This window comes from Geotrypetes seraphini, chromosome 8 (assembly GCF_902459505.1).
Source record: "Geotrypetes seraphini chromosome 8, aGeoSer1.1, whole genome shotgun sequence".
In the NCBI taxonomy this organism is placed as follows: Eukaryota; Metazoa; Chordata; class Amphibia; order Gymnophiona; family Dermophiidae; genus Geotrypetes; species Geotrypetes seraphini.
In genome coordinates, this window is record NC_047091.1 from 192,868,284 (window position 1) to 192,885,030 (window position 16,747).

General features: G+C 43.6%; 1 protein-coding gene across 7 annotated transcripts in view; it reads left to right on the forward strand.

Annotated features, from left to right (window-relative positions):
• Positions 1-16,747, forward strand: part of LOC117365806 (synergin gamma-like) — a 54,223-nt gene that overhangs the window by 16,840 nt on the left and 20,636 nt on the right. For all 7 annotated transcript variants that reach the window (XR_004540456.1, XR_004540457.1, XM_033956649.1 and 4 more), the window contains 3 exons: positions 431-527; positions 5,332-5,492; positions 7,040-7,147. Coding sequence is in view for 5 of the 7 variants with exons in the window: in XM_033956649.1 (XP_033812540.1) it covers positions 431-527; positions 5,332-5,492; positions 7,040-7,147 (366 nt within the window). In the remaining 2 variants the exon portion in view is untranslated. The remainder of the gene's footprint in view (positions 1-430; positions 528-5,331; positions 5,493-7,039; positions 7,148-16,747) is intronic.

Here is a 16,747-nt window from a genome sequence, read left to right on the forward strand (position 1 = left end):
GCACTGCACGTGCGCAGAGAAAAAAAAAATAAAAAAATCTCTCTGAGCTATTGGAGAGCTTATCCGTAAATTGGGAGCTGTTGGGAGAACACCCATATGTGGCTGACTCATCCTGCTTGTCCTAGGAGAACTACAATATTTGGAGAAAAAGGTTTTAAAATAGGTTTGGACAAGTTCTTGGAGGAAAAGTCCAGTCTGCTGTTGAGACAGACATGGGTAGCATGGAATGCTGCTACTCTTTGGGTTTTTGCCAGGTACTTGTGACTTGGATTGGCCTCTGCGAAGACGAGATACCACGCTAGATGGACCATTGGTCCGACCCAGTTAGGCTACTCTTATGGTTGTTAATCGCTTTCTTTTCACAAAGCAGGTTATAAATCTTTTAAACAAACCAATAAAAGCTGAAGTTATTTTGTTCTTGTGTCTACAGGTGATCAGAAGGGCCAATGATATCCTCTGCAGTATGAGCCAGCCATCTATCTGCAGTGAAGTGCTTCACTCCTCCCAGGGCTCCACCTACATCTCAGGTACATCACGTGTACAGCTGTTCCAGCTCTTTTGCAGCTGCTCCTTTTAAAAAGGGTTCCAGGGGTGATCGGGGAAATTACAGAACGGTAAACCTGATTATAAAATTCGAACATGTAGACAAACATGATTTAATGGGACAGAGTCAGCAGGGGTTCTGTCACCGGAGGCCTTGCTTCACCAGTTTACCGTACTTCATTTCTTTGAACAGTGTGATAAACATGTAGATAAAGGTGAACCGGTTGATGCAGTGTATCAAGATTTTCAGAAAGCTTTTGACAAAGTTCCTCATGAGAAATTCCTGAGAAAATGGGATAGGGGATAGGGGACATGATCGAAACATTCAAGATAATGAAGGGAATAGACTTAGTAGATAAGGACAGGTTGTTCACCCTCTCCAAGGTAGAGAGAAAGAGAGGGCACTCTCTAAAGTTAAAAGGGGATAGATTCTGTACAAACGTAAGGAAGTTCTTCTTTACCCAGAGAGTGGTAGAAATCTGGAACGCTCTTCCGGAGGCTGTTGTAGGGGAAAACACCCTCCAGGGATTCAAGACAAAGGGCTGGTTTCACTAACCCGATTGAGTCCCGATCCCGGCAGGTCCGACTGATTCAGTAAACTTAAACATGCAGATGAGGGTGATCGGAGGAATGCCCCCATCTGCCTGCATGACTCACGCATGCACAGACCATAGGAGCAGCGATCTTTTTTTTTTTTTTAACTTTTTTAACTTCTAACTTTGGGGAAACGCCGCCACCTCCACTGACCCCAACCCATGTGGCTCCTAAAAGCTGGTCCCGCTTTTGCCAGCTGCCACCCTCACAAAAGGATAAATGGAGCCCGTGGTTTTAACCCGCTTTAAACTTGTGGGTTAAAACCACAGGCTCGCTGGGCGGGGAAGGGCAGGAGAATGGCGATGCGGCAGGGGAAGATCGAGGCAGAACAGGGCGGCATGAGGACAAGCAGCAGAGATTGCAGGACAGAGAGCAGGGCTTCCAGTAGGAAAGATGTTTTCGACTGGTCCCCAGCAGACGCTTCTTCAGGTGATCGGCCAGCCCAGTCGGATCAGAAATTTGGTGTAGTGAATCGGGTCGCTGTCCAATTTGCATGCGTTTCACCTCATTTGCATGCAAGGATTCCAAGCGGATCGCAGGAGAGGTAAGTGAATCAGGCCGGAGGGAAATTTGATAGTTAAGTGGTTGTAAACCAATCGCTACACGATCGATTTGCTTAGTGAATATAGCCCAAAGTTAGACAAGTTCCTGCTGAATCAGAATGTATGCAGGTAAGGCTAGTCTCAGTTAGGGCACTGGTCTTTGACCTAAGGGCCGCCACGGGAGCGGACTGCTGGGCACGATGGACCACTGGTCTGACCCAGCAGTGGTAATTTTTATGTTCTGTTGTGGATTAGAAATTACTTATTAGACAGAGGGTAGGATTAGTCATTTTTCTCAATGGAGGAGAGTAAACAGTGGAGTGCCACGGGGATCTGTTCTGGGACCGGGGCTAATTAACATATTTATAAATGATCTGGAAATTAGAATGACGAGTGAGGTGATTAAATTTGCAGATGACACTAAATGATTAAGAACATAAGAACATAAGAAGTTGCCACCACTGGGTCAGACCAGAAGTCCATCGCGCCCAGCGGTCCACTCCCGCGGCGGCCCATCAGGTCTGTGACCTGTGAAGTGGTTCCTGAACATTTCTGTAACCCTCAATCCCCTCATCCTTTAGGAACCTATCTAAACCTTCCTTGAAACCCTGTAGTGTGCTCTGGCCTATCACAACCTCCGGTTCAAAGTTGTTAAAACACATGAAGACCATGAAAAATTGCAGCCAGTCCTTAGGAAATTGGAAGACTGGGCAACCAATATCTGAGGAACAATCAAAATTATTAAGAATACTGCTTAATTTGGCCATTAAAATTATCTTACAACATTGGAAAGATGTATCGATGATGGAATACTGTGTGTATAACTCCGAAATTTGAGTGTGATGTTGCTGAAAGATTAAATGCATTAAACCAATTCCATAAAATATGGGAGCCTTTGGATTATTACTCTTATGTGCCTGTTAAAACATGAGGATTTGTTTTGCGAGGTGTACATCCGAATGTTCTTTACCACGAATTTTGAAAAACCGCAAATACAGATAAAAGGTAGGAGAGGCAGGAGAGGGCAGCTGGGGGTGCTGGCGGGGGCAAAATCACTCATGGTATGCTCTGACCGCCTCTTCCTGTTACTAAAGTCAGGCTACACCAATCAGGAGCTGCTTTTAGTATAGGAAGAGGCAGTCGGAGAATATCATGGATTAGTGAGTCCATGAATTCACGGGGGAACATTGTACTGTTATTTGATGTTTGTATTATAATGTTTCTTTATTTTATATGCTGAATATATATTGGATTCAAGTTTTATTGCACTGCATTGTATTATATGCAAATTTTAATAAAATTATTGAACAAAAAAAAGTGATGCACACTGGGAAGAATAACCCAAGCCAAGGGTCCCCCTTGGGGGTCAGTGCCCTCAAAAAAAGATCTGAGTGATATTTTAGACAATATGCTGAAATCTGTCCAGTGTGCAGCAGTGGTCAAAAAAGCAAACATGATGCTAGGAATTATTAGCAAAGGGATGGTAAATAGGACCAAGAATACGTTAATGCCTCTGTACAAGCTCCATGGTGCAACCTAACCTTGCGTATTGCATTCAATTCTGGTCATCGTATCTCAAAAAAATAAAAACAAACTGAAAATATAAAAAATTCAAAGAGTGACCAAGATGATAAAGGGGATGGAACTCCTCTAGTACAAGATGAGATTAAGACCTAGATTCTTTAAAAAAAACTCTCGCAGCTGCTCAGGTAGTGAATTTAAAAAAGCAAGTCATTCTCCAAAAAAGGCTCATGCAAATGAGATTGGCGGAGAATAGCGAAGACTCGCTAAATTTGCATGTGCCCATTACTGGTGATAGTGAAAAAAAGCACAGAAAAAAAGCTCCATTAGGAGGGGCCTTAGACAACTTGGGCCAATCAGAGCCTCAGACCCCTCCCCGGTACATCTCAGGATGCACCGGGAAGAGGAAGGCCCATTTTGAAGAGGCGGGCCAGCTGGCCGCAGGGAGTTGGTATCCCTCCGGTCAGCCAACTAATTCAAGATATGGGGCAGAGGGGTTGGAGGTGGGGGTGGGGTGGGGAATGATGTGTGGCAGCAGGAGATAATGGGCATCTCTCCCGCTACTGGGGTGGTGGTGGTGGTGGTCAGTTGGCTTTCTAGCAGTCTTCAACACTGCCATGCCGGGGTTTTGCTGTTACCATACTGGTACCCTGGAAGAGTCGCTGATTTTTGTCACCAAAAGCCGATGACACTCTTAGAAAATAGCTCAGCAATTGTTAAGAATCCACCGGAGGGCTCATTTCAATGTTGAAGAGCCCATTTGTATGTCGGTGTCAGAGACTGCTATCAACCTCGCTAAAGACAGAGATAAGCCATTTTGATAATCTGCCGCTAAAATGCCTGCAGGCTAAACCGTTGGAAAACAGTTTAGCGATGGCATTAAAGTTTTGAGAATCTGGGCCTAAAAAGTTTGGGATTCTTCAGTTTGAAAAAGAGACGGATGAGGGGAAATATGACAGGTCTACAAAATTCTGAGTGGTGTAGAACAGGTAAGAGTGAATCAATTTTTCACCTTTCAAAAAGTTAAAAAACCAGTGGACACTTAAGGGCCAGATTCTGTAATGGGTGCCTAAAAAAGATAGGCTACTTAAAACGCCATCCGCGTGCTTTAATTAAGTTCTGAAAACAACAACAAGCAGAAAACAAACTGTCAGCAAAAAAGTTAAATTACAAACTCAACAATGAAGGGGTGTGCAGAAGCAACTTAGCTCTTTGTTTGGAACTGGGTCCTTCTGCCTGTGGCACGGTCAGGCACTTGTGTGGACCACCCTGCTCCAACTTAGCTTTTACATTGGGACTGGGTCCTTCTGCCTGTGGCACGTCAGGCACTTGTGTGGAGCACCCTGCTCCAACTTAGCTTTTACACTGGGACTGGGTCCTTCTGCCTGTGGCACGGTCAGGCACTTGTGTGGACCACCCTGCTCCAACTTAGCTTTTACACTGGGACTGGGTCCTTCTGCCTGTGGCACGATCAGGCACTTGTGTGGACCACCCTGCTCCAACTTAGCTTTTACACTGGGACTGGGTCCTTCTGCCTGTGGCACGGTCAGGCACTTGTGTGGACCACCCTGCTCCAACTTAGCTTTTACACTGGGACTGGGTCCTTCTGCCTGTGGCACGATCAGGCACTTGTGTGGACCACCCTGCTCCAACTTAGCTTTTACACTGGGACTGGGTCCTTCTGCCTGCAAATGGCTACTGAGGCAGAATAGTGAGGCGCTAGTAACGGGACAGCGCATTCAGGCACTTGGAGCACTGCCGGGACTGGGTAGGGTTACCAGACATCTGGACGTCCCCGGACGGTGTTTCAAAATTCGGCACTTTGTCTGGGTTTTGAAAAGCTTCTAAGAAATCGCCGTCAGGCAAGAAGGTATTCTCGCATGTGTGGATGCTCTCTTGCCTGACGAGAACAGGCAGGGGGGTGGGGGTTACAGGGCGGGGATGGGTGTCCGGATTTTCCAAGAAGAAAATCTGGTAACCCTAGGATTGGGGCTGCATGGTCAGACGATTGGATGCAGCAGTCACCGGGGACTGCATAAAACGGCCAGGTGGGCCGAATTCGGCCCGCAGGCCTTGTGTATGAATTGTGTGAAGAGGAATTCACTCACCGCTTTCCCCTGTCTCCCTTCAGGAGTACTGGAAGTGTACAGGGTGTCTAAGAGAGTGGAAGGAGGCATGAGGACACTGAACATAACCAGTGAGATGCTTCAGCACAGCCTCAGGGACATTGAGCTCTCCTGGAATAACCTGCTGGCTTTTCTCTCACTCTGCCCCACGGTTTTACAGATGCTGGTAAGCAGTTTTAAGTTCAGGTGAATAACTCCTACTTGAGCAGGGGTTGTCTCATGCGTGCTATAGAAAGATGAACACGTACTTTGGCGTGTACTGTACACGAAGCCTAGACTTTGCCCCTAACAAGGCCTAAGTGGGTACTTGTAAAAGGCCATGCCAGCCTCTAGTATCTGTCTTTTACACATGTTATAAGACCCTTTCTGTGTGCAAAAGAGGGTCACTCGGAGAAATTGAGAGGGGACAGGTTTAGAACAAATGCTAGGAAGTTCTTTTTTACCCAGAGGGTGGTGGACACATGGAACACGCTTCTGGAGGTTGTGATAGCCCAGAGCACATTGCAGGGTTTCAAGGAAGGTTTAGATAAGTTCCTAAAAGATAAGGGGATTGAGGGTTACAGATAAAAAGAAGAGGTAGGTTACAGAAATGGACAGGAACCACATTACAGGTCATAGACCTGACGGGCCGCCGCGGGAGCAGACCGCTGGGCACGATGGATCAATGGTCTGACCCAGTGGTGGCAACTTCTTATGTTCTTATGTTTACATGTGAAAATCCTCTATAACATTACCTCCAGGAGGATAATTCTTCATGTGCATAATTTCAGTTTTATAAGAATGAGTTCTTGTAGTGCCTGGACTAGATTGAATTGGGCTTCCAAGGGATTTGGGGTTGGGGAATTTACAGAGATGTCAAGGGTGGACCATCTCAAAGAGTGAGATTTTTCAGAAGATGCATCCAGGGTATAAATCTAGAATGATTTAAGCCTAGTTCAGCTTTGCAAATGAAGCAAGGCAGCATTAAATGATATTGGCTTTTCCTTGGAGCCTCTGATGTGGGAAGCGGTTTGGGTAGGTAATTCTTTTTCAATTAGGCATCTGAGCCAGTCACGGTCTTAGGCCCCTTCCCATGCATCACATGATGTTCCAGGGAGGAGAAGGCCCATCATTTTGGACTGGTGGACCTCAGAGCAGATGGGACCATATCTGCTCCCAACTTGTGAGAAAGGTACCGGGTGGGTTCAGGGGTGGATGGGAACATCTGGTGACAGGAGGGAGTGGGCATCTCTCCTGCTGTTTTCACTGCTGCAGGGGGGTGGGATTCAGTTCCCGGTGCCGGTTTGTCGGGGGAGAGGGACGTTGGAGAGCCATCATCGGCAGGGGAGGAGGGCTTTTTTTCTTTTCTTTATTTAAAATGGGGCAGATATTGTGTGTGTGTGTAACACGCCCAACATCTGTGCCCATTTTTTAAAAAGGGCTGAACTATAGTTAGACAGGTCTTAACCAGTCACTTTTTTGGATCACTAAAATTCCTGAGGTTTTTTTGTGCATAGCCAAGCGTCAATCAAACACATGGTGAGCTGTTTTGTGCATCGCGTCGGCAAATGCAATCGGCACTAAAGCAGTCAAAACTGGTTTAGCGATGATCAATTTTAGTGCATCTGGGCCTAGGAGTCCATTCTCCACTTCAAAAGGCTCCTTTTCTCTGCTAGCTGATTCAAAGCACGGGCAGAGCTGGTCCTGACTGTATTATCTGGCCTTCCCATGCAGCCACCAGTATCCACCTTGGACTGTCGAGTTCCTGAACCTGTGTCTAGCTTGGTCCAGTGTTCTGCCCACTGCGGTATCTGCCTAACACAAATACCCAGCACAACAGAGGTAAGTACTGTATATATCTTCTTGGAAATGGGTTTTGTTTTACACCTGACAAGTGAGTGGGCCTTTCTGACACTCTTCTCTGCTAACACAGCCACTGCAGCACTGCCTGCCAGTCTGTCCAGAGCACCAGAGAAGAGGGAGATTGTCGCTGCATCTCGACACCTCCTCTCTCCTCTTCCTGTCCTTGTACGGAATAAAACATAGCACTTTTGTCTTTTCCTGATCTGGAGAATTTCCAGTGAACATCTCAAGCTGATGCACAGACCACGTTTTAGACAGTCGTGGAAGAAGTCATTGAGATGTGCAGGTCAGGGCGTCTCTGCCAACGAGGAGCTTGGTCTAAAATAAAGGAGACATGGATGTTTATGTGCTGGGTGCAAACAGCATAAACACTCATTTTAGAAAAGTAAACGTAAAAATATCAGTCGGTTCAAAGCCTTGCGCCTTTAGAAACATAAGTGGTTATTATCCCGATGCTGTGACCAGTTTAGCCTTTGGGGGGACAAAAACTACTGAGGGATTAAGGGAGCAGCCTTGCCCCCTCTCACCCAATTCCTCCAGTGGATTGCTGCTCATCACAGCTATTTACCGAATCCTAAAGCTGCTTGGTAGCAGGTGGAACTCCCAATGTTGATCTTTGACATGGACATTAAGCCCCCTTCTGAAAAGAAGAATAAATATCTATCTACTGGCCACGCCCTTCCACCCAAAACATGCCTAGGCCACACCCACTTGCCATTTGTATGCACTTGGATTTGAGATGTGCATATCCATAAGAACATGAGAATAGCTTTACTGCAGGGGTGTCCAATGTCGGTCCTCGAGGGCCGCAATCCAGTCGGGTTTTCAGGATTTCCCCAATGAATATGTATGAGATCTATTAGCATACAATGAAAGCAGTGCATGCAAATAGATCTCATGCATATTCATTGGGGAAATCCTGAAAACCCAACTGGATTGCGGCCCTCGAGGACCGACATTGGACACCCCTGCTTTACTGGGTCAGACCAATGGTCCATCAAGCCCAGTAGCCAATCCAGGTCACTAGTATCTGGTCAAAACCCAAATAGTAGCAGCATTCTATGCCACCGATCCAGGGCAAGCAGTGGCTTCCCTCGTGTCTCTCTCAATAACAAACTATGGACTTTTCCTACAGGAACTTGTCCAAACCTTCCTTAAAACCAGCTACGCTATTCTCTCTTACCACATCCTCTGGCAATGCCTTCCAGAGCGTAACTATTCTCTGAGTGAAAAAAATTTCCTCCTATTGGTTTTAAGAGTATTTCCCTGTAACCTCATCGAGTGTCCCCCTAGTCTTTGTAATTTTTGACGAACTGAAAAACTGATCCACTTGTACCCATTCTACTCCACTCAGGATTTTGTAGATTTCAATCACATCTCTCCTCAGCCGTCTCTTTTCCAAGCTGAAGAGCCCTAACCTTTTTAGCCTTTCCTCATATGACAGGAGTTCCATCTCCTTTACCATCTTGGTCCCTCTTATTTGAACCTTTTCCAGTTCCGCTATATCTTTCTTGAGATAAGGAGACCAAAACTGAATGTAATACTCCAGATGAGGTCACACCATGGAGCGATAGAGGGGCATTATAACATTCTTAGTCTTGCTAACCATTCCCTTTTTAATAATTCCTAGCATCTTGTTTGCTTTTTTGACTACCGCCACACACTGAGGGGAAGGATTCATCGTATTATCTACAATGACACCCAGATCTTTTTCTTGGGCACTAACCCCCAAGGTGGACCCTAGCATCTGGCAACTGATTCGGGTTATTCTTCCCAATGTGCATCACTTTGCATTTGTCCACATTAAATTTCATCTGCCACTAGGACTCCCAATCTTCCAAATTCCTAAGGTCTTCCAGCAATTTTTCAAAATCTGCATGCGTTTTAACAACTTTGAACAGTTTAGTGTCATCTGCAAATTTAATCACCTCACTCATCGTTCTAATTTCCAGATTGTTTATAAATAAGTGAAATAGTACAGGTCCCAGTACAGACCCCTGCGGCACTCCACTGTTTACTCTCCTCCATTTAGAAAAATGACCATTTAACCCTACCTTCTGTTTTCTATCTGAAAACCAATTCCTAATCCATAACTGAACTTTGCCACCCATCCCATGACTCTTTAATTTTCTCAAAAGCTTTCTGAAAATCTAGATACACTACATCAACTGGCTCACCTTTATCCACATGTTTATTCACACCTTCAAGAAGTCAAGCAAATTGGTGAGGCAAGAGCTCCCTCGGCTGAACCCATGCTGACTCCGTCTCATTAAATCATGTTTGTCTTCGTGTTCCACAATTTTATTTTTTATAATTGTTTCCATCATTTTGCCCGGACTGAAGTGAAGCTTACCTGTCTGTAATTTCCTGGATTTCCCCTGCAATCTTTTTTTAAAAAATCAGCATAACATTGGCCACCCTCCAATCTTCAGTTAAACAGATGATTTTAGCGACAGGTTACAGTTTGAGTTCCTTTATAGAGCCTGTATTTTTGTTTAAAATCCTGTATTTTGGGGTAGCCACTGATCTGGTATTTCTGACCTACTAGTTTTCAGCCATTGTGTCTGCTGATTAGGTGTAGAAGGGAGGAGCTCTGATTTACTACTAAGGTTAACTGCATTATCTTAGGAACAGTCCTGTGAACAAGTCTGTCCTGTGAACTTCTAAAAGCTAAGTTACTCAGCATTTCATATTCTGCTCTTTTCACTGTTTTTCAGCATTATATCTGCTTAATTTCTCTTCTCCTCCTCACTGTTTCTTAATTAAAAAATACACAAAAAGTAAACTCTTCTCTATCCTTTGTTAAATCTTATTTCCTCTTCATAGGACTAAGGGTAAGACTTATAGTCCCACCCACCCCAGGGATCACTGCTCATATATAGAGACCCAAATAATCAGGACTACTCAAATCAGGTCACTTCACAACCAATCAAGATGACTTTTATTCTATGCAATCACTGTGGTGCTTTAATTCCAAGACACACTATTTGGAGGCTTAACTCATCGAAAGACATCTTAAATCTATCAATTTAAAAGGTTCCTCTACTGAACCTATTCCGCCGTTTTCTTATTTTGGTCCTTTTATCCAATCGATTATACAAAAAAATTTCTCTTCTGCTACTGTTCCTTCCGTTTGGAAATCCTCTATTGTCACACCATTATTAAAAAACTTCAAATCAAGTCCAGATGACTCATCCAATTACCGCCCCATTTCAAACTTACCATTCTTAATGAAACTGACTGAAAAACTAGTATTTGAACAGCTCTCAGAATTCATCGAATCATCTAACGCATTACACCCCAATCAAACAGGCTTCCGAAAGTATCATAGTACTGAATATTCTATGATCGGTCTCGTCACAAATATTCACTATTTTCTTGACCATCATAAATCTGTAGCTCTCTTTTCTCTAGACCTATCCGCAGCGTTCGATACTATAGATCACGAAATTCTTCTCAATCGTCTGCAATCTTTAGGGATAGAAGGTCAAGTCTTACAATGGTTAACTTCTTTTCTGTCGAATCGTACTTCGCGAGTCAAATTTAATGATTCCTATTCTCAAAACTTCTCTTTATCTTCTGGAGCTCCACAGGGATCAATATTATCTCCACTTCTATTTAACATTTTTCTTTCCCCGCTTATCACCATGTCACAGTCTCTAGGTTTTACAACTTTTTCTTACGCTGACGACATTCAGCTCATGCATCCTTTCAATCCAGAAAATGCAGATGAAATAAAAATTATCAACGGTAAATTAGAAAAAATGAATAACTGGTTAAACAACAACAAACTGGTCCTGAACATCCAAAAAACAAAAACTATGCTTTTCAATTGGAAAGGAGATATATTTCAAAACATACCTTTCATACTTAATAACACTCCCATAGAATCAGTATCAAAGCTGAAAATCCTTGGCGTAATAATAGATGTAGATCTATCTTTTCATGATCATATCAGTGAAATAGTAAGATCATGTTTTTACAGATTACGGCTCTTACGTTCAATTTCTACTTTCTTAGATGATAAATCACTCAATATTTTAGTTCACTCTCTTATCATCTCTAAACTGGACTACTGTAATTCTCTCCTAATCAACATAACTCAAAAAGAAAATAGACGTCTCCAAATCGTCCAAAATACATCATGCAAATTAATTCACAAAGCAAAGAAATTCGATCATGTTACCCCCTTATTAATCAAATCACATTGGCTTCCCATAACTCATCGAATTACCTTTAAAATTTTATTTTTGGTTTACAAAACGCTGACCTTTAACGAACCCCAATTCATTGCAAAAATGATTGTCCCATACAAATCCTCTCGTCCGTTAAGATCCTCCTCATTGCAATTGCTTTCAATCCCTTCGGTAAGAATCATAGGTACAAGACGAAATGATATGTTTTCTGTGAAAGCCCCTACATTATGGAATTCCCTTCCAAACTATATTAAAAGCGAAACAGACCTTGTCACGTTTAAGAAAATTTTAAAAACATATCTATTTCAAGATGCATACGACTCATAGAACATAACTTTTCAAGTTTTCACATTCTTATTAGATCCTCTTAACCCATTATTACCTAATGTGCTTTCCTTTTGATGTTAATTTCTATTGTAAAACAACATTGTAACTTTTTCCCTTTTTTTTCCCAATCCCTCGTGTCAGTCCAATATTGTCTGTCTTTTAATTGACTTTTGTTATCTAAATGTATTACCACAATCTGATGGTTTTTATATTGTACATCGCTTAGATATTATTATAAGCGATTTATCAAATAAAGATTAAACTTGAAACTTGAAACTTGAAACTTGCCCCATCTGTCAGGACGGAAACAACAGTACGGGCGGATGGCCTGGAATCACTATGGGTTAAGCTACAGGGAGGAGCAGGAGCAGACATTAAACTGGGTCTGTACTACCGCCCACCTGGACAACCGGAAGAAATCGACCAGGAGATGGAGGCTGAACTGAAGCAGGTATGCAGAAGCGGAAATGTGGTGGTGATGGGGGATTTCAACCATCCTGGGATAGACTGGAGTATTGGGCACTCAAACTGCGCAAAAGAGACAAAATTCATAGAAGTCACGAGGGACTGTTTCATGGAGCAGCTGGTCATGGAACCAACAAGGGGCGATGCCACTCTTGACCTAATCTTCAACGGACTAGGGGGGACAGCAAAGGAGGTGGCGGTATTACCCCCGCTAGGTAACAGCGATCACAACATGATCCAGTGCAGGCTTGAAATTGGATCATCAAAGGGGAAAAGAACCACAACGACGGCACTCAACTTCAAAAAAGGAAATTATGATGCCATGAGAAAAATGGTGGGAAAGAAGCTCAAAGGCAACATAGGGAAGAAGGAATCCGTAGAAAAAGCCTGGACCTTATTCAAGGAGACTGTGCACGAAGCACAAAGCATATGCATCCCCAAGTTTAGAAAAGGGTACAAAAAAAATAGAACAAAAAACCCAATGTGGATAACAAGTGCAGTGAAGAAGGCGATAAGCGACAAGAAAGCATCGTTCAGAAAATGGAAAAAAGACCAAACAGAGGAGAACCAAAAAGGGCACAAAGAACACCAGAAAGAGTGTCACCGAGTGATTAGAAAAGCAAAAAGAGAATACGAAGAGAGACTGGCAAAGGAAGCAACAAACTTCAAGTCGTTCTTCAGATACGTCAAGGGGAAGCAACCGGCGAGAGAGGAAGTGGGACCATTGGACGATGGAGACAGAAAGGGAGTTGTAAAAGAAGAGAAAGAGATAGCTGACAGGTTAAATGAGTTCTTCACATCAGTCTTCACGATGGAGAATATAACCACCATACCAGAACCCGAGGAGATCATAATAGGAGAACAAGACGATAAGCTGGTCGATTTAGAGGTAAGCCAAGAAGATGTACTCAAGCAGATTGACAGACTAAAGAGCGACAAATCGCCGGGTCCAGATGGCATTCACCCAAGGGTACTCAAGGAACTAAAAGACGTAATAGCGGAGCCACTTCGACAGATATGCAACCTATCCTTAAAAACCGGAGAGATCCCGGAGGATTGGAAAATAGCAAATGTCACGCCCATCTTCAAGAAGGGCGCAAGGGGGGACCCGGGAAACTACAGGCCGGTGAGCCTGACCTCAGTCCCGGGAAAGATGATGGAGGCACTGATTAAAGACAGCATCTGTGAACACATCGAAAAAAATGGGCAGCTAAAACCGAGTCAACATGGCTTCTGTAAGGGTAGGTCATGCCTCACAAACTTATTGTACTTCTTTGAGGGAGTGAACAGCCAGGTGGATAAAGGGGAATCTATAGACATCATTTACCTTGACTTCCAAAAAGCCTTCGACAAGGTGCCACACGAGAGACTGCTTAAAAAGATATGGAACCACGGGGTACAAGGGGAGGTCCACCGATGGATCAAAAACTGGCTGGCAAACAGGAAGCAGAGGGTTGGCGTAAAGGGCCACTACTCAGACTGGAAAGGGGTCACGAGCGGAGTTCCGCAAGGGTCGGTGCTGGGACCGCTCTTGTTCAATATCTACATAAATGATCTAGAGGCGGGAACTAAGTGTGAAGTCATTAAATTTGCAGATGACACCAAACTATACAGCAGGGCTCAAACCAAGGAAGACTGCGAGGATCTCCAAAAGGATCTAACGCAGCTGGAAAAATGGGCCGAAAAGTGGCAGATGAGCTTCAACGTGGGGAAATGCAAGGTCATGCACGTGGGGAAAAAGAACCCTATGTTCACATACAAAATGGGGGGAACACCACTAGGGGTTAGTAACCTGGAGAGAGACCTGGGAGTGATGGTAGACGCAACACTGAAGGCATCGGCGCAATGCGCCACAGCCTCTAGGAAAGCAAACAGAATGCTGGGTATCATTAAGAAGGGTATTACGACCAGGACGAAGGAAGTCATCATGCCGCTGTATCGTGCAATGGTACGGCCGCATCTGGAGTACTGTGTCCAGTACTGGTCGCCGTACCTCAAGAAAGACATGGCGGTACTTGAGGGAGTACAAAGAAGAGCAACCAAACTGATAAAGGGAATGGAAAATCTCCCATATACCGACAGATTGAAGCAGTTGGGACTTTTCTCCCTGGAGAAGCGAAGACTTAGAGGAGACATGATAGAAACCTTCAAGATCCTGAAGGGCATAGAAAAAATAGACAGGGGCAGATTTTTCAAATTAAGGGGCGCCACAAGTACAAGGGGGCACTCGGAGAAATTGAAAGGGGACAGGTTTAGAACAAACGCTAGGAAGTTCTTTTTCACTCAGAGGGTGGTGGATACATGGAACGCGCTTCCAGAGGCTGTTGTAGACAAGAAAACATTAAATGGTTTCAAAGAAGGTTTGGATAGATTCCTAGAAGAGAAAGGGATTGGGGGGTATAGATAGGTATAGACCATTGCTCAGGCAATGGGCCTGATGGGCCGCCGCGGGTGCGGACCGCTGAGCAGGATGGACCTATGGTCTGCCTCAGCGGAGGCAACTTCTTATGTTCTTATGTTCTTATGTCTTCAAATTGCTAATATTAAGGAGGAGCTCTGCAAACTTAAACAGGAATTTAATACAATTAAAGCAGCTTCCATCACTCCACAAAATCATACCAACTTACCACCTCTACCTCAAAGAATAAAACAGCCCAGGAATAAATGGGTCACAGTAGGCTCAGGAAGACTGCGACATATAATAAAGAAACATCTACCTTCACTAATATTACCTCTACAAAATTCCTTCGCTCCACTAGTGCACTGCGATATTCAAGAAAACAGAAGGGAGATGGGACTGGAACCAATGAAGGTAACTCAAGAGAACAAGCGCACCCTAGGCACAAATAAAAAGGCCAAAAACAGAAAACTATTACTGTTGGGGGATTCCATCATCAGAGGCATTAACCTTGGAACACAGGGCGAGGAGACCAAAATAGTGAAATGTCTTCCAGGATCCTCAGCTACCAGGAGTTCCAGGCAAATACTGACTATAATTAAGGAAGAAACTAAGGATTTTAACACTGATGTTGTTATCCATCTGGGAACAAATGACCTGGCCAACAACTCCACACTTGAAGCACAGAAACCTTTACATTGAAGAGAATTGGACAGTCAGCGAGCAAGGTCAGCCCATGCGCCATATATTTGGGCCTTCTGTGGTGCACGCGAACTGCACTCAGCACCTCAGCACCTTGGCACAAGCTTTAGTTCACCTTAATAGTGACTATACTGTTTTTATTGGTTTTAAGATTTTATTCATTTGCTGTTTTTACCTTTTATTTTACATTTAGTTCTCTCTGCCTGCTGTCTCTTGCCGCTTTGCCACCGCAAAGTGGCGGCCCGCCGGGCTCCTCCCCCAAGCAAGGTCAGCCCATGCGCCATATATTTGGGCCTTCTGTGGTGCACGCCACAGAGGTGTGCGCCTTTGGCGCGCACCTGCTCCTTATGCACACTCCTTTGTGCGCTTCCTGATGGTGCTTCCAAATCAATTTTCAATTTGCTTTTAGAAGGAAAAGTGTGCCTTTTTGCAGATGATACCAAGATTTGTAATAGAGTTAATGGAATTTTTTTATCTATAAGGGATTGTAGGGAGGAGTTCCAAGCGGTTATATCTTCTTCTAAAGAAGTAGAGTTTGGAGTAGTGGTGGAAGGATTGAAAAAGGGAGTAATATCTGATAGTTCTAATTTAGAGAAATCATGGAATTGAATTTTTTTGGGTTTAAAATTTACAGGATTAATTACAGATTTTTGGAAGAAGAAATGAAAAGAAATGAAGTAATGGTCGGTCCAGGGGACAATAGAAATTATTGGATCTGAACAGGATAGGGTTTGAGATTCAGTATAGAGAACCATGTCAAGTGTGTGATTTGCTTTATGAGTAGGAGCATTAATTAGTGTCTGAAGATTTAATGAACTGAAAAAATTGGATAGTTCAGTTGTGAAGATGTTAGAGCTATCATCAAAGTGTATGTTAAAGTCACCCAAAATAATGGGGTAAGCTGAAGTGGAGCAGAATTCAAAGATTAAGTTTTGAAGAGAGAACAGGGTATTGTTGCCTATAGGAGGTGGGGTGTAAAGTAATAAAAGATCAATAGTTGGATTGGAGTTAATTTTAACTTAAAGGTATTCGACATTGACAGTTCCTGTAGAAGTGTCTGCAGTAGTGATTAATTTAGTTTGAAAAATGATTGCTAAACCGCCGCCTTTTCTCTTGTGACGATGATTCCAGGTGGACAACAGTAGGATAAATAGGCTTCCTCCCCTTCGGAAAGCCAGGTTTCAACTAAACAAAGGACGTGTAGATCTAGGTTGATAATGGCTTCTTTTACAAGGTGATATTTATTTTTGATTGCCCTAACGTTAATAAGTCCAATTTTTAAGCTGGTGGCATGGGAGTTATGTTTTACTGGTTTAGAGGAAATGGTATTTAAGAGTGTACTATTAGTGGTATTTCAAGGATTGTGAGAGAACGTTTTAAATTAATTTTGTTGAGTTAAACTCCAAGATTCAAATAGGCGGTGCTGGAATCGCTTGGAAGAATTGGATGCAGGCAAATATTAGGACATTAGATGATCTTATTTCTAATGGT